This window comes from Centropristis striata, chromosome 6 (genome assembly GCF_030273125.1).
Source record: "Centropristis striata isolate RG_2023a ecotype Rhode Island chromosome 6, C.striata_1.0, whole genome shotgun sequence".
Taxonomy (NCBI): domain Eukaryota; kingdom Metazoa; phylum Chordata; class Actinopteri; order Perciformes; family Serranidae; genus Centropristis; species Centropristis striata.
This window is the reverse complement of record NC_081522.1, coordinates 24533476-24550165: the sequence shown is the minus strand read 5'-3', so window position 1 is coordinate 24550165 and position 16690 is coordinate 24533476. Positions and strand designations below refer to the sequence as shown.

At 40.3% G+C, this 16690-nt stretch overlaps 2 protein-coding genes and 1 non-coding gene across 3 annotated transcripts; 2 read left to right on the top strand and 1 right to left on the bottom strand.

The window, feature by feature from the left end:
• Positions 1–1599: 1599 nt before the first annotated feature.
• Positions 1600–1671, bottom strand: trnap-agg (transfer RNA proline (anticodon AGG)). The gene has a single exon. It is a non-coding gene; the product is annotated as a tRNA-Pro (tRNA).
• Positions 1672–4115: 2444 nt separating this feature from the next.
• LOC131973282 (histone H1-like) lies at positions 4116–4703 on the top strand. Its single transcript, XM_059335243.1, has one exon. It carries the CDS (start codon positions 4116–4118, stop codon positions 4701–4703), a length of 588 nt encoding a protein of 195 aa, XP_059191226.1.
• Positions 4704–7089: 2386 nt separating this feature from the next.
• LOC131973275 (cilia- and flagella-associated protein 100-like) lies at positions 7090–16687 on the top strand. Its single transcript, XM_059335234.1, has 12 exons — positions 7090–7297; positions 7646–7773; positions 7889–7944; positions 10682–10845; positions 10944–11024; positions 11140–11270; positions 12419–12494; positions 12621–12800; positions 13032–13161; positions 15479–15681; positions 16038–16131; positions 16436–16687. Exons 2-12 carry the CDS (start codon positions 7719–7721, stop codon positions 16550–16552), a joined length of 1287 nt encoding a protein of 428 aa, XP_059191217.1. The 5' UTR covers positions 7090–7297; positions 7646–7718; the 3' UTR covers positions 16553–16687.
• The last annotated feature ends 3 nt before the right edge of the window (positions 16688–16690 follow it).

Sequence of the window (16690 nt, the reverse complement as noted above, 5' to 3'; positions counted from 1 at the left end):
TGTCAGTGAACACTTCTAGATGAACACCTTGGTGTGTCGTAGTTTGAAATGTTAGGATCACAAACATACACAGAGCAGTAATTTTCAGCCATTTCACCCACACAGTCATACAATGCTATCTGGGGTTCTGTATCTTGCTCCAGGATACTTCGACATGTAGGCTGTCATGGTCAGGGATCGAACCAAATAATATGGTAATAATTAAAAGATATCCAACATGGTTTATAAAATGTTATTGGGTCTGTCAATGTAACAGTTCAATCAGACTCACGTATATGAAAGCAAAATTTTGTGTACAATTTTATTGACATACAAATGTTTAATGAATGGTTAGAGTCATGCACACATCTTTTTGATCTATATATCTATATTTCTCCATATTGTTTTGTAATATTCAAATTTGTTTGAGACACTGAATATTAGGTCTTCATTACATTTAAGCCATAAACATAGTGAGAAGAAGTTAAATAAATTAAGACAAATGTTTCATTCTGTGTGTAATGGATCTATATAATGTGTAATTTTTAGTCACATAAAAAAGTGAGTAACTAACCTGGAAATATAACACCGAAATCAGAGAACCAGGGCAACTATTGCTCATTCTCCATTCGCCTGGTTTATGAGCCCAGCACAGCATGCCATGTTTTCTCTGTAATTTCATGTTCTTAATTAGACAGAATAAAATCAAATTATATAATTAGAATTAACCCCCCCCCCCCCCCCCCCCCCCAAAAAAAAAGAGGAAACAACAAAAACAGAAAACACTTTTTTTACGAGTATCAAATAATCAAAGTATAATCATCTCTTTTCTGCTATATTTATAATTTATACATTTATATAAAATTATTTAACAAATAATTTTGTATCGTGCAAACTAAAGCTAAACTAAAAATAACCATCAGCATTTCTAATAATGAGTAAACATAATTTCCTTATTGATCTATCGACTAACTATACATTTACCATTTATTATCGGTAGTTATTACAAAGTGGGGCTGAAACACGGTCCGTTTTTGTACTTTCTGCATCAAAACCGAGCTTCCTACATTTCCTTTATGCTTACTCAGCATAACGCATCAATAATGTACAAAAGCATTCCCTGTTCCTTTGATCTTTGTTTGTTTCTGGTGGATGACCATCATCATAACCCAAGCTTAGATTAGACATTCCTTTATTCATCCCACAATGGGGAAGTTTTCAATGTAACAGCAGCAAAACGTATACAGCAAAAATAGAATTATCAATAAAATAAGCAAAATTAACAAGAAACATAAAAAAGTATAAACACTGCACAATAATGTAAAATTGGGAACAATATAGACTAGAGCTCCTCGTGGTTTTCCAGCTCTCATTGAGCTGATAGCAGGAAGCAGCTCATCACCAACTGGACTAACTGTAGACTAACTTTACATCAGCCCATTGATGTTGTGATGCTGCTGGTTACAAGTCAACGAACCGCTCCAAAGACTTTCTCTCTCTGATGAGTACATTAACCATGTGTATGACATTATGTCCCAGCCCTGACCATACCATGATGGCAGATTACATTATTATGTGCTGGAACTGACTGCATGGGGTTATGAATGATTAAAAGGTTGAGGGCTCGTCCGGGATTTGAACCCGGGACCTCTCGCACCCTAAGCGAGAATCATACCCCTAGACCAACGAGCCGGTGTATACGTTTGTACACTACAACAGACTTGCTCCTGACTTAGAAAATTGATGCTTCAGACTGGTGATGTGGCAGCTTGGGATTCCTCAGTTGATCTTGCCCGACAGCTCCCTCTGGTGGTCACAGTTATACTGACTAGGACATGAAAGACTGGAGCACACTGTTTAGTTAGAATCATCTGATTCTGTCTCTGTGAATGGGGGTCACTATCTGAGTGACGCAGGTCACTATCTATGCATGCTTAATTCACTAACTGGTTCCCAAGCGAAATTTTGAGTTTTTGACCTTCTCATTTGCACATCAAAAAGGCCACCAAATTGCCCATCTTGCTCAGTTGATGAACCATTTTCCCCTATTTTTTTTGTAAGTAGGCAATCAAGATGAGGAAATTAAGTTTCTGGATCTATAGTCTAGGGTCAGAGCAAGGATGTAGTGGAGGCTCAGTGGCTTTTTAATGTGTGTGTGTGTGTGTGTGTGTGTGTGTGTGTGTGTGTGTGTGTGTGTGTGTGTGTGTGTGTGTGTGTGTGTGTGTGTGTGTGTGTGTGTGTGTGTGTGTGTGTGTGTGTGTATATATATATATGCAAAATACCAACTTTTAAGGTGAAATTAAACATTATTTGTGTCATTTTTTAAGGCCGACATAAATATTCAATCAATATCACTTCTAAATGTTCCCAGTGTATATATGATATGTGATGTATTCCATATTACATAATAACTAAGAAAAACACCATTGCAAGTTGTCTGAGATTTCATTTTTTCATGCAAACAAACCATTTATGCTCTTAATTCAAACATCAACAACCTAAGAGAATAAGGAAAAAAAAACACCATGAAACTTCCCTTGAACAGTTCTATAGATCACATCCTGCTTGAGGACTACAACTCCACATTTAAACAAGGACATTGGTCATCACCCTGACATGCACACATTGCAGTGCATAACAGCCCTGATTGTCGGCATTTGCACTGGCGTGTTGTCATTGTTTTTTACAGGCACACAGGATCATTTCCAGGCAACTTTCAGGTATTCTGTGACATAAGAATGGGCTGCAGTCCTGAATCACCATGTTTCCATCCCATGTCGGCGGCATTGCTTCTGGTTTACCTGTCCTGGAGAAAAGTATATGCCTTGCTGCATCAACAGAGTCTGTTTTATGCACATCATATATTCTGCAGACAAAAGCCTCTGAAGATCTTTGAGTCTCCTCCGTGAGATCACCAATTCTGAGGTTGCTGAGAAATTGATGGTGCATTTTCCAGACTTTCCATGATGTACTTTTAGTGTGACTTACAATGTATGATGTGGTATCACAAGCAGTTGGTGCATGAAATGCTACAAGCTGCTATATAAACCAGCCAAGTGCCTGTAAAAATCAGTGTGTTTTGTTTTTTAAATGTGATTTTAATGTTTTGTATTATATTAAACTTCTTCCCCAGTGATACAAAACAAAAAAATACTGTAAGACCCAGAGTGGAAGTAGTTTGCATAAAAGTTTTCACTGTGAAACAACCTCAACACCTGAAGCAGAAGCTCTTTGAATTAGTAGGATTGATTTTATCATAGTAATAATAATAATAATAATAATAATGTTTATTATCACGTTGGATAATACTTAAACTGAAATGCTGTGTTGCTCGGTGATTGTTGAAGGTCCAACAGTCCTCAACATAATACCCAGAATAACTCTTGTGATATTTAATGAGATTCTATATTTACCCATGATATATCATAGAAACAGTGTAACAATCAAATGAAGCCATTTATTTTATTTGTCATACGTTTGATCAGTAATAATAATGTGAATAGTAGAGTATAATAAACCAGCCTTCAGCAGTCTGTCTGAGAACATGTCTATGTTCTCAGACAGAGCAGCTCTGACAGGAAGTCCAGCTAACTGCACCATGAGCCTCGGCCATCCTCAGTGTGTTTGCTGCTAGCAGAATAACTTCAGTTTATCATAAACTCATCAGCAGCAGATGTTTGATTTTACACAGAGTCTCTGAACAAACATGTGGAGCAGCTGGAAAACGGCTTTTGGTGGAGCTCTGGTGCGTTTTTAATCATTTTAGGAGAGAAATGAGTGTGAAAAGTGTCTGAGCAGTGCTGGTGACGGCGGTGAATCTGTGAGGTTTGGAGGCTCCACAGAGAAAAAGCAGAGAGCATCAGAGCTCCTCATGACTAGAATATGAAGAGACACAAGTCCGCTAGCAGCTCCTTCACTCTCAGCCTTCAGGACTGGTCACACATTTAGTTTTCAGCCTTTAATCAGTGAAGAGAAAACACAAATAGCAGAGTTTCCACAGTGTCCAGAGGAGCCGCGGGCTGGTTGAGTCTCCACGGTTCTCATGGTGTGTTTAAGTGCAGCCTCCTGCTCCGGACTCTCCAACAGTCCCTCAGTGTCTCTGATCAGTGTGTGGAGGAACAAAGCTCAGAGGAACCATGGCAGAAGCAGAAGCAGCTCCCGCCGCCCCGGCCAAAGCAGCGAAGAAGAAGAAGAAGGTTTCCAAAGCGAGGCCGGCTGGTCCCAGCGTCAGAGAGCTCATCGTTGCAGCAGTGGCCGCATGCAAGGAGCGGGGCGGCATGTCTCTGGCCGCCATCAAGAAGGCTCTGGCTGCCGGCGGATACGACGTGGACAAGAACAAGGTCCGCGTCAAGACCGCCATCAAAGCCCTGGTCCTTAAGGGGACTCTGAGCCAGACTAAAGGGACCGGGGCCTCCGGATCCTTCAAGATGAGCAAGAAGGCCGCCGAGCCCAAAGCCAAGAAGCCTGCAGCCAAGAAAGCTCCTACTAAAGCCAAGAAACCCGCAGCGGCCAAGAAGACCAAGAAAGCGCCAGCTAAGAAACCCGCAGCAGCAAAGAAATCTCCCAAGAAGGCCAAGAAACCCGCAAAGAGCCCCAAGAAGGCCACCAAGCCCAGCAAGAGTCCCAAGAAGGTGGCAGCCAAAAAGCCTGCAGCCAAGAAATCTCCTGCGAAGAAAGCTGCTGCCAAACCCAAAGCCAAGAAGGCAGCACCCAAGAAGAAGTGAGCTCTCGTCACTCTCATCACCCAAAGGCTCTTCTAAGAGCCAACCACATCTTCATAAAGAGCTGCTTCTCATTTATTATTCTCATCAACATCACACATCACCACCAATTTACATCTGGGCCTTTAATAATTAAAAAATAGCTAATACATAAAATTAATCAACGTTTCATTAAAATATTGCAGTTAGTGACTTCAAATCATCTCATTCAGACTTTATTTTTCTAAAGTTTTCTAAAACTTGGTCCTGCTTAATCCGAAGGAATAAATCACAATTTACAGTTAGGGACGTAGTACGAAGTGTAAAAATTTGTCAAGATGACATCCTAGAGGAAATTCTTTGTTTTGCATGTGTTAGTAGCAACAATTATATTTGAGCAGATTATTTTGGATCTTACTGAAATTAAGGAACTTCACGTTATAAAATGGCTTAGATGATTATTGGTTTAATGACGTTAGGTTGTTGTGCGAATATCAAATAAAGTAATAAACAAAATTTAATATATATACACAGACAGTATATATGCCATATACAACTTTTTTATTTCTTTTATTAAAAATAGAAGGCCTAATGTCGTTTTGAGAACCTGTAACACTACATTGGAGGAAAAGTCTCTTCAGAGTGTTTGTGGACAATAGATGCTGATGACTGTGATGGAGTGATTTAAGTGGGTTTTCATTTTTATTGCTACATATTCGTTTCCGTTGAGTTCTTCTGATGTGAGACCAAAATCCATTTCACTGTATTCAATGTGGTTTCTGATTAAGATGGCTACTCCTCCTCCTTTTCCTGTCTGTCGTTCTATTCTGATGATATAGTAGTTGGGAATATTGATCTGTGATTTGGTTGATAAGAGTGTCTCGTTTATGGAAGCTACAGAGATGTTCTTGTCATTTAGCAGTTGGATTAGTTCTTCTTTATTTCCTCTTATTCCTCTGATGTTTAGATGTAGAAAGGTGCAGACTGCCATGGTGAGAATTATGGGGAAAAAAGACCGGTGTGGTGTTCTTGGTGGAAGGGTTTTGTTTATGAACTGTAGTTTGTGTGTTTTCTGATGCTTTTGATGACTTCTTCTATTTTTTTGTCGTCCATGGCCAGTTTTTTAAGGTCGTCTCGGAGGTGAACAAGATGGGTGCTGTCTCTGGAGTGCAAGCTGGGGGGGTTGGTGGGTTTGCCAGGGGGTGGTGGCTTATTGGCAAGTGGGGTCATGTTTGAGAGGTAAACTGGGCAGGTCTTGGAAGCGGCAGAATGTTTGCCTGAGCAGTTGGCACACTTGGCTTTGTGTTTTTCTTTGGTGCAGGTTTTATGATGGTGATTTTCTCCACATCTCAGGCAGACCACCGGGTTATTGCAGTTGATGGATATATGATTGAACTGTTGACATTTGAAGCATTGTTTGGTGTTAGGCGGGGGCCGTGCCTTCTCCACACGGTACTGAAATAGGTCCATGTAGAATCCTTCGTGGAGAAGGCCGGCAGCTTGCTCTGGGTTGGTTAGGTGGATTTTGATGAATGTGGTTGGCTGCTGAGTATTTCTGCTGATGATTCTGTGTAGTCTGGTGATTTGGATGCCTTGGTTTTCCAGTTCGTCTTTCACTTGTGCTTCTGTGATGTTGGTGTTGATGCCTTTGATGACGAGCAGTTTTACAGGGGTGTCAGATGGGGTTTTAGTGCCTTGTTTGCGTGCTAGTCTGCAGGTGAAGTGTGCTCCCTTGAATGCTCCTTCGGGCCATGGTGACAGAAGACTGTTGAGGGAGGGAATGTCCTTAGGGAAGATGAGGAGGTTGCCGTTTCGCATGTGGACCAGTTTTTGCAGTTGGACTTGTGGCTTGTGTTTTTGTATTTCTTTGCTGATGGATAGGTTGGTTGTAGAAGAGCTGTCTGGGGTTTTATACATATATATATATATATATATATATATACACATATATTAATATATAATATAATATAATAACAGTTACTGCTGGTGAACAGCGAATTAAATCCTGACTGAGGACGTGATAGAAAACAGAGGCGGGGCCTGTTCATCTGCTTTGGCGTGCCACCTACTGAACAACAAGAGAGTTGGGCTATTTCATTCAAAACCACAAATGTGTTTGGAGGCAAAGTCTCTAAACTCATCAGGAGTCCCTCAGCATCTACAATATGAATGTCTGTACCAAACTGTGTGGCAGTTATTTCACATGATCAGTGAAAGCTCCGACCTGCTGATGGGACCGTGAATGCACCACGTCTCATTCGTTGGAAATTTACCCCAAAATGCTCAGAATTCAGGAAATAAACACTCAGTGTATTAATTTTAAGAAAAATATGATATTACTTTTCTTCACCCTTTGCCACATTTTCGCATGGAATAAACTGGAATCAGCGTGCAGGTCATTTTTCAAAAACATGAACTGTACAAGCATTATAATCCTAATATTAGCCTGTTTGGCTCGGCCCCATACATTCAAATAACCTTTTATGAGTAACTAATAGGTCCCTTAGCATATCAAAGGAGGCCGTAGAACACGTGTTTGTTGTTATTTAAAAAACAAATAAATTGGTGCCGTTAAGGTTTTTTTAAGATAGTTACCATGACTACACTCACAGACTGAGGTAAGTCCAACGGTTGTATCAGATGTGATAAAGCTGTAAGTTGAGTTAGGCTAACGGCAGGTATGTATGCATTATGTTTGCTCTTTATTGATAACAAAATGAAAACTGTCGGTCACAACATTAGCTAGCTATTACCATAGACTATAAAATATACTATTACGCTGCATGGACCTTGTTATTTTCCAAGCTAACGTCACTAACGTTAAGCGTCATTATTAGCTAGCTAACGTTATCCTGACACTGACCAAGTGGGCAAATGTGAGAGTAAACTATACGGCTGTAGGAAACTATGCATTCAATTAATTTTTGTTTTTAATTTTTTTTATTCTTCATTGAATGTGCGAGTAGAATTGAGGCGGAGGAGACGCGACAGAGCCAGTTCAAAGCTCCGGACAGTGATAGCATCTCTATAGTGGCTGTGATGGAGAAAGAGCAGAGGAAACAACGTGTCCAGAGGATCTCCCTGGTGGAACAAGGTGGGAGAGACACAGCAGAGAGTCAAAGCATGTAACATGTAACAAATGTTCTACTTTTGGCTTGAAAGGATGGTTTACTCTGGTGTACCTTCAATTATCTGTCCTCTGTTCCTAGTGACTGTGAGGACCAGCAGGAAAGAAGACATTGATCGGGAGAGAGTCCTTTTAGAGGTAATTGACTTAAAGCAGCGGTTCCCAAACGTTTTTAGCCGTGCACCCCCTTCTATGTCCCAACCGGGTTGACGCACCCCGAAACCCCCACACCTTCAAAAAAAACAAAATGCAATAAGCTTTTTTATAGCCATATTAAAGGCGGCATGTTTAATCATGCTCAAATGAGAACACATATAATAAAATAATCACCATCACAACAATGCGCTCTCGCATTTGAATTAACCTGAACACAGTTTCAATATAATGCAACAAAGTTATGTTGAAGCTTCCACTTATAAGAGCAAAGAGGATGATGACAGGCTCAGGATCAGAGGCAGACAGCTCATAAGTTGGGGAAAATGTTATAATATTTTGAGCCGCGTTGAACAAAAATTGCAGCAAGTTTAAATGAGCGTGGAGCTAAACAACCCGTCATAATCGTATCATCATCATAATCATCAATCATAACACAGGTTGGAAAAATGGAAGAAGATAACTTCTTCTACGCTTCATTTGAAGATGAAGTGCATTTTGAATAGCCTGCATTTATTTATTAATTAATATTACAGTTTTTGATTTTACAAAGGAAATGTTAATTTACACTTCTTTATTGTGTGGGGGAAAAAATGTAATTGTGTTATTATCAGACCGCCATTACATTTTTCATCTTGCGCACCCCCAGGGGTGCATGCACCACACTTTGGGAATCCCTGACTTAAAGGGTCTTATTTTAATGGCAACATACAAGCACAGTGACCAGCGCTGCTCAGACTGAGTGGATGTGTCAGAAGGTCTGGTGAGGTGGAGAACAGATCAGAGAAACCTTCAGATTGCTGCAAATTTCTTTGTGCAGTGTGTAATTTTCTGCAGCTAGAGGTCTCTCAATTAAGACATGTTTCTGACATATCTGTCCTCAGTGCAGCTCGGGAGAACAAATCTCTACTAAAATACCACTATCTTAACTATTTAAATAAATAATTAATACAAATTGTAGTAATTAATATATATGGGACCATTTCTAAATCATCCAAGCATCATTTTCTGCATTACAAGACCTGTAAAAAGAAATTTCATAGTGGTGCAGATATGTCTATGATGGACCAATATCAGCTGATAGAAATAAGTCAGACTCCATTTCAAAAATGATTAGACGGATGGCAAAAAGGGATTTCAATGTTTGTAAAATATCAAGCTGCCACATAAGTCTGTTGTTTCTCCACCGCTGTTAGTAGATCAGATCTTCCTATGGAAAAACACTGCTGAATATTGGGAAATTGACTAAATCACTTTGTTGCAGAAAAAAATACATTATATCTGTCTGTCTGTCTGTTTAGTTTAGCATAAAGACTGGAAGCAGGTGGAAACACCAAGTGGTTTTGCAGGGCGTTATGTGACGATATCTTGGGCAGCGAAGTGACTTTTCAGAGTCAGGAAACCAGCAGAGACTTTCTGTAATACAAAACTTTTGGTCCAAGGTGGATTTTTACTACCTATGTACAGAGTCGGCTAGCTGTTCCCTCCCTGTTACCCGCTAAGCTAAGCAGCTGCTGGATTAAGCTTCATATTTAACAGACACATATTTGAGTGGTATCAAAAAATAAATAAATACTTTATTTATCCCTGAGAGTAAATTCAGTTAGTCTGTTAGAGTCTCTGTTAGAATGAGACAGCCGGATGGCTGTAGGAGAGAATAATAATAATAATAATAATAATAGGAGAGAAGGATCTTTTGAATCTCTCCGTCCTTCAGCAGAGAGAGAGGAGCCGTCCACCGCTGTTGTTTTGCTCCATAAAGGTTTTGTGTAGCAGATGATCTGGTATTTCGGGATGGCCTCCAACATGTTGACAGGTCACCTCTCCACCACCTCCTCCAGTGGCTCCAACCACAGAACCAGCTCTGTAGACCAGAACCAGCTCTATAGACCAGAACCAGCTCTTTAGACCAGAACCAGCTCTGTAGACCAGAACCAGCTCTGTTGACCAGAACCAGCTCTTTAGACCAGAACCAGCTCTATAGACCAGAACCAGCTCTTTAGACCAGAACCAGCTCTGTAGACCAGAACCAGCTCTGTTGACCAGAACCAGCTCTTTAGACCAGAACCAGCTCTATAGACCAGAACCAGCTCTTTAGACCAGAACCAGCTCTTTAGACCAGAACCAGCTCTTTAGACCAGTCTGATCATCTCTGTGTGTGTGATGCTGCCTCCCCAGCAGACTGCAGCATAAAACAACACACTACCACCACAGACTGATAAAACATCTGCAGCATCTCACTACACATGTCCAGAGATCTGAGCTGAGAGAAGAAAAAGAGGAGCTCCGCCCCTTTTTAGAGAGTGTCTGTGTTTAGGGACCAGTCCAACTTATTATCCAGGTATACACCTAGATACTTAGAACTTGGCACCACCTCCATGTCCACCCCACAGGTATTCTCTGGCTGAAGGGGGGCTTGAACCTGAGGAAATCTCTGATCATTTCCTTAGTCTTTGAGGTGTTAGTAGGAGATAGTTCTTGTGACTTCAGTCACTGAAGGCTTCTGATTAACTCGAATCTCAACAAGAAAGCAAATAATGATATCTCCCACTATGTCAAACTAGCCTTGCAAACATGGGCTTGCTCGAAGATAAAGTAAACTCAGTTAATACCATGATGACAAAGACATATCATGTTGAACTTTGATCTTTTTTCTACTTCTATATCTGGGTTTAGTTCCCTCTCTTTAATTATCCACAATCCTCCTTTCTTTCATTCTCAGATATATCTAATGGAGAAACGGTCAGAAATTAGAACAATTAACAAAGCTATGAGAGAACAGCAGAAAAGTCTGAAACTTCTTATAGAGATCCTAAAGAAAGAGAATTGGATCCTTGAGAAGTCACTCAAGACGACTGAGGAGAAGTCTGCAGAAGACAGAATACTGTAAGCTTTAGTGGAATACTTGGATTTATACATTAAGACTGGATTAAATATTTTCTTTTCCAATATTGTTATAATTGCAATCTTCTCGCCGTTTTCAGTTTTGAAAAAGCAAACAAGTCCAAACGAGAGAACATTTCTGCAATTGAGACCTTGAACGAAGCTAAAAAGGCTTTAAAGAGGTAAGAAGTATGATCAAATTATAACTTTAACAAAAATACAGTATGTGCATATTCTCCATGTTGTCCATTAATGTGATTTAAACATGGATCAAAGCCTCGCCTCTCTTCTTCATAGGGAAGCCACCACGCGTCAGTATGAGCTGACTGAATATAAGAGATACTACAACATTCTGTATAAGCTGTCGCCTCCAGAGTGGCGTGAGGCTCAGGAGGCTAAAGTCCAGTCTGATGGAGACACTAAGCAGGGTAAGTATAAAACCCAGTCAATCTGTATGAAATTGATTATATCTGCCAAAGAAATTATTGTTAATTGACCCTGATACTGATATCACTGTGGCCTATTGTTTCACTACAATATATGTCCTGCACCTCTACGTAGGGAGAATTTATTTTGTGCACTTTAACACAGTTAAAAAATGCTCAAATAACAAAGACAACAACTTAGGTGGAATTTCTGTGATTTATTTAATTTATTTATTTAATATTTTCCTATCCTATCCTCTCTGCTCTGTGTCTGCAGTTCAGTTGAAGTTGCACTTGATTTTTGTCACATGACAGATGGTCTCAGTCAGGTGGTTTATGGCATTCATAACATAACAAGCGTTGCACACATATGATGCTTTCAAGAACCTTTGGATATTTAATTCAATCATTTCTAGTTTTGGACTTTCTGTTGATGATAAATGTTGTAATCTTTTTTTTTTTGGTTTCCAATCCTTTCAAACCCACCAGCAGGTTGTGGGGTTTAGGGAGATAAATCAAACCTGGTCTGACCAGTTTCATGTTGCCCCAATAACTGAGATAACTGTTCCAAAATTAATTAATAAAACTCTTTGTGCAAGAGATTTGGGAATCCCTTAAAAGAGCACTCCATCATTTTAGCATTGTACTTCATTTTAAAAAATCGTGAGAGTGATGCAGCAGACGTGCAGGTATGTGTGGGACCCATAGTACTATTAGTCATGTTAATGAACAGTTAAAAGAGTACACCCCCCATTATAATGTTAATGTACTATTTTATTCTCTGAATTTAATTAATTTGTTCCTGATTTTATTTTTGTAATATTTAATTTAATCAACTCATGCACTATGTCCTTTCACATTAGAAGCTAGTTTTGATCAGGTAAAGTTAGCGTGTCTATAAATGAAGTTTATACAGGCACTGTGGGCAGCACAGGGGTCCTGGAGAAGAGTCAAGAAGACCGTGCATGTGAGATAAAAAATGAAAACAGTGAGCAGCATCATGCTATTGTGCTTGTGTATACGTGCAGAGGAAACCAAACCCAAGTAAACTTTATTTTTGAACTTATGCACGCCTGGAAATCCCTTTTTGTGTCCAAGTGTGCAACATATGAATAGTGCTGGCAGTGATGTGAATGATAACATGCTCACAGGTGTGAAGTCCAGTCCAGGTAGAGAGCTGCCTTCCATCAGAGAGCCCACCATGTCCTCCGCCCACAGCCACACACTGTCAGTAGACACCAACACACAACCATGTTGTCCTGTCCTATTTCACATTGTCACTACATTTCCTTTTTGTTGATATGTCAGTTTTCCTGAAGCACTCTCTTTTTATCTCAACTGTTTAATTCTCAGAGCTTGCAGTGTGCCCCTCCTGCAGGAGAAGTCGGAGCTTTACTTCTCCGACCCCCAGCAGCTGCTGGATGTGAGGATGGAGCTGACAGCTCAGACCTTGTCCCTGATCGATCACTCTACCAGGGCAGATAAGACAGTGGAGAAGCTCCGGCAGGCTAAAGAGACGACCTTGAAGAAAAAGTAAGCAACCAATTTATCCATAAGGCTCATTTTAATCAAGACCATTAGTACAGGACACAGCATAATGTAAATACAAATGACAAATAGAAATTATAACATGCAAAAAACCTGCCGACAAAGCAGGCCCACAACCACAACACACAACAAGACATTAGACATTAGACAGAACAAAAGACTGTAGACAGCTTGTGGCAGATATCTCATCCAATGCTGATCCTCCTCTGTGATTAGTGAGGAGGAGGATAGGAAGATGACAATGCAGGTAAATGACATGAAGGACAGACTGGATCAAGAGAAGGAGAGAGTTGCAAATCTCCAAAGGAAGGTTCAGCTCTATGACTCATTAAAAGCAACGGACCAGGTGAGGAAGCAGTTTGAACTGTACGATTAGCTACATTTATTTTCATTTAACATTACCCTTTAGATCTGAAATCTGCACTTAACACCCAGAGTTCATGTTGAGCTTTAATTGTCTATTTTTTAGTATTTTTTTCCAGTTTTCCTTGGGCTTGAACCGGGGCCAGGTTTACATACATTTATTATTTTTATTTTCAGTTGAGCAGGAATGTTGAACATATGAGAAGCTGCATGTTGGACAATAGAGAAGGCGCATTATGCATGTCAGAGATTGTGCCATAAATGTCTATTACTGCCCTGAAAAGACTTAAGCTGACTAATGCTGGGCTTACACCAAACCATTCCCCCAGTCCCAGACTAGAAACTGAAAGTCTTTAGTAAATCTAGGAGTCTTACTGGAGTCACAGTGCTCCCGTCATCTCCATGGTTCAGTTTAAGGTAGTAATCTGCTCTGTTTCATGTCAGTCTTTTCCTAGTCCTGGGTTTGGATCATATCAAACCTGTTAGATATTATCTCAACCAATAGATGAGCGGGGGAAAGGTCCCCGGTTCCAGACCGGCCAGTAAAACCACTAACACAGGAAAAAGGAACATCACAATAATGCTAGTTTTAGATTTTTTTTTTTTTATTTAGATTTTTGGGGGTGCTGTTTCTTAGTAAAGAGTAACAGTAAGGAGACCCAGTTACAACTTATAAATAAATATATAGCCTACATAAATAAGTAATAAATAATGGATGATTAATATATGATTAACTAAATGAAAGTTGATAGAGCTGATAAATATAATTATAATAATACTTATAATTAAATAGGACATAAATGTATATCATGAATTCATTTCTAAATGTTCCTTTCCTTTATTCTTCCTTTCTTCTATAATTACTGTAAAATAGTCAACTTTTCATGTGAGAAAAACAGAAACCCTTTTTCAGCTTTGTGAGGAGCATCTTCTCTTCTTTTGTTGTCTTCAACACAAACCACTGAGTCACACACTAGAGCAGCTGGAGACAAAAGCTGCTTCTCCTCCATTTGTAAGTTTTTACTAAGAGCATGATGGGGGAAAAAATTGCATGGTAGGAAAAAATGCTTAAAGAATCTAGTTGTAATCTTGTAAATAGTGACCCTGAAAGATTTACAGTCTGTCTAAAATCTCAGTGTGAGACTAAAAACTCTAAACGCTTGTCTTTAGATGTGAGCTGGTAGTTTTCCGGGAGACTTTTCCTAATCTTTTCAAAGTCTTCTGATGTATAGGGAGCATTGGGCGTGTGGTAACGTTCTAATGCTACCTACTATACATCAGAAGACTTTGAAAATATTTGGAAAAGACTTGAGAAAAAGATTTGGGACCGAAAATCTTTTGGTGTAAGCCCAGCAGCATAAATGAGTGGCAGGTGTGAGAACCCCTCACAACTACTTACAAGAAAGCTTCAAACCTCCAGCGCAGAGTGGAGAGAGAGAAAACACACTGTAGCCTCGTGTCACATATTATTAAATGTTCCACAACCACTAACGCTGTCAGCCACTGCCAGTTACAAGCCAACAAACAATATGCAGATAACAGACTCCTCATCTGTCTGGAGGCTGACAGATGTTTCCTCCTTTCTCCTCTCCACCCCTTCCATCTGTCCCACCACCTCCTCTTAGCCTGGTATACCCAGACTGCCTTGCGCGCTCAAATTTAATTTCGAACCTCCAGGCAGTCTGGAAACCAGAGAGGTTTCTTAGCCCTGTTTTAGGATCCAATCACAGAGCGGGGAGGGACGGCAGGACGATGATGCGTACTACTCGGCAGACGGAAGCTTGTAGTTTTCTTACGGATCCAACATGGCTGCTGCAGACGCGAAACTCTCTTTAGCTGTAGATGGTGTTTTAAATAGTTTAGAGCGAAAGTTGAAAGGCGAAAGGTCTCTGGGGGCTCCGCTGTCCCCCGGCTCGTAGCCCCCAGAGACCCGCAGCAGCTTGTTTATTGCCCATAAAATCAGTGGATGTGTGTGGCTAAATGACATGAGGGGGAATAAAGCATGAAAATAAATCTTCCAGAAAGTGAGAACTGGAGAAGCAAAGCAGCAGCAACACTCTCTCACAGACACAACAAACATCCATCTCTGTTGCTCTACATACGTCATCTGGTATAACTGATCTGATTGGCTAAGAGCTACCTACAGACGCTTTGATAGACATTCTAAGCGCCCAATAAACGGCTCCGGAGGATCGTAAACCACGCCTCCTCTACGGAGAAATGAATGGCTGGTTTCCAGACTAGATCTCATTTGAGAATAGTCTGGTGTTAGCCAGGCTAACCTCCTCTCCTGCTTACAGGATGTGATGTTGGATGCTCTGGATGTGAAGGTGACAGATGTGTATAGCTGCTGCGTGGATAGGCGCCTGACCAACCTCACCGCCTTAGAGAAGCTGTCCATCTTTGAGTACCGGATGTATTCACTGCTCCAGCAAATTGAGAAGATGCCTGAGGACGTGTTGAAGGCACTGAGGCAGATCAAGGACAGTAAAAGGAAACACAGGTTTGTGTCTGACAGTAGGAGTCCAGTTTAAAGGTGTTAGAAAATTCATCTTTTATATTACAGTGCAGCTTTTTCTTTTTTCCTGTAATGTTTCTTCACGGGCTACCTGCTCTCACGAAGGTAATAGGACTAAAGAAGTAGAGAACAAAGTGTTAAGCTAAAGACAGTTGGTCTGTTATTTCTAGTTTCTAATATCTGGGTAATAATGTTTTTAGTTTGGAGCCACAATGGCAGTAAGGAGAAGAGTGTACTTTTAGTTTGGAGACTGCTCTGTGCAGTGTAAACCTATGGTAATGTAAGGAGCTCTGGATATAGAGCATGTTATATTCTCTCCTGCCTGCTGTATCATGTTCCAGGCTGCTGGAAGAAAAGCTGAGACTGGAGAGAGAGAAGCAGAGAGAAATGATGGAGAAGTGCAGAAAGCGATCACAGTGTGACCCCCACAAAAAAGTGAGTCTTTCTCTCTAAAACAAATACCTACGTTTTATGCCAAAGCATGAATGTTTTTTTATCAGGTTTCTATTAATAAACATTGTAGTGCACATCAACATTTAGTATTAATAAATCATTGCCACATTCATTTAAATAGCAGTCTTAACTTCATATATAATAGAGGAAAGGTGTTGGAGTATAGTGCAGCCCAATAATGTGAAATAGGGTGCTGTTCTTGGGACCCCCGTAAAAACTACTTGAACATGCAGTCAGAGTCGTTACAGAAACAAACCAACCTGGACCACCTTTTGTTGCTCCTTAGAGTGGAAGAAAGCTCCTGCCTAGATGCATTCCTGTTCAGAGGAAGATCCAAGTCAGCGAAGACGACAGCACTGCTGAGGAAGAACTCCGTGCCTACCTCTTCACTGAGGACGTATAGTAGAAAATAAATCAACTAGAGATGTCCCAGTCTGATCTCAACAACTCAGTTTCAGTATTCAGTATTTTTTCACAGAGCCATGTTGAGCACATCTGATCCTTTGTCAGCTGTACCAATAAACTTGGTTTCAACCAACAT

Bases quoted from the DNA above. Each gene is read 5' to 3' on its own strand.
- LOC131973282 (XM_059335243.1), top strand. From the start codon at position 4,116: ATGGCAGAAGCAGAAGCAGCTCCCGCCGCCCCGGCCAAAGCAGCGAAG.
- LOC131973275 (XM_059335234.1), top strand. From the start codon at position 7,719: ATGGAGAAAGAGCAGAGGAAACAACGTGTCCAGAGGATCTCCCTGGTG. The intron at 7,774-7,888 runs GTGGGAGAGACA...CTCTGTTCCTAG, and splicing joins GATCTCCCTGGTGGAACAAG to TGACTGTGAGGACCAGCAGG. The intron at 10,846-10,943 runs GTAAGCTTTAGT...CGCCGTTTTCAG, and splicing joins TCTGCAGAAGACAGAATACT to TTTTGAAAAAGCAAACAAGT.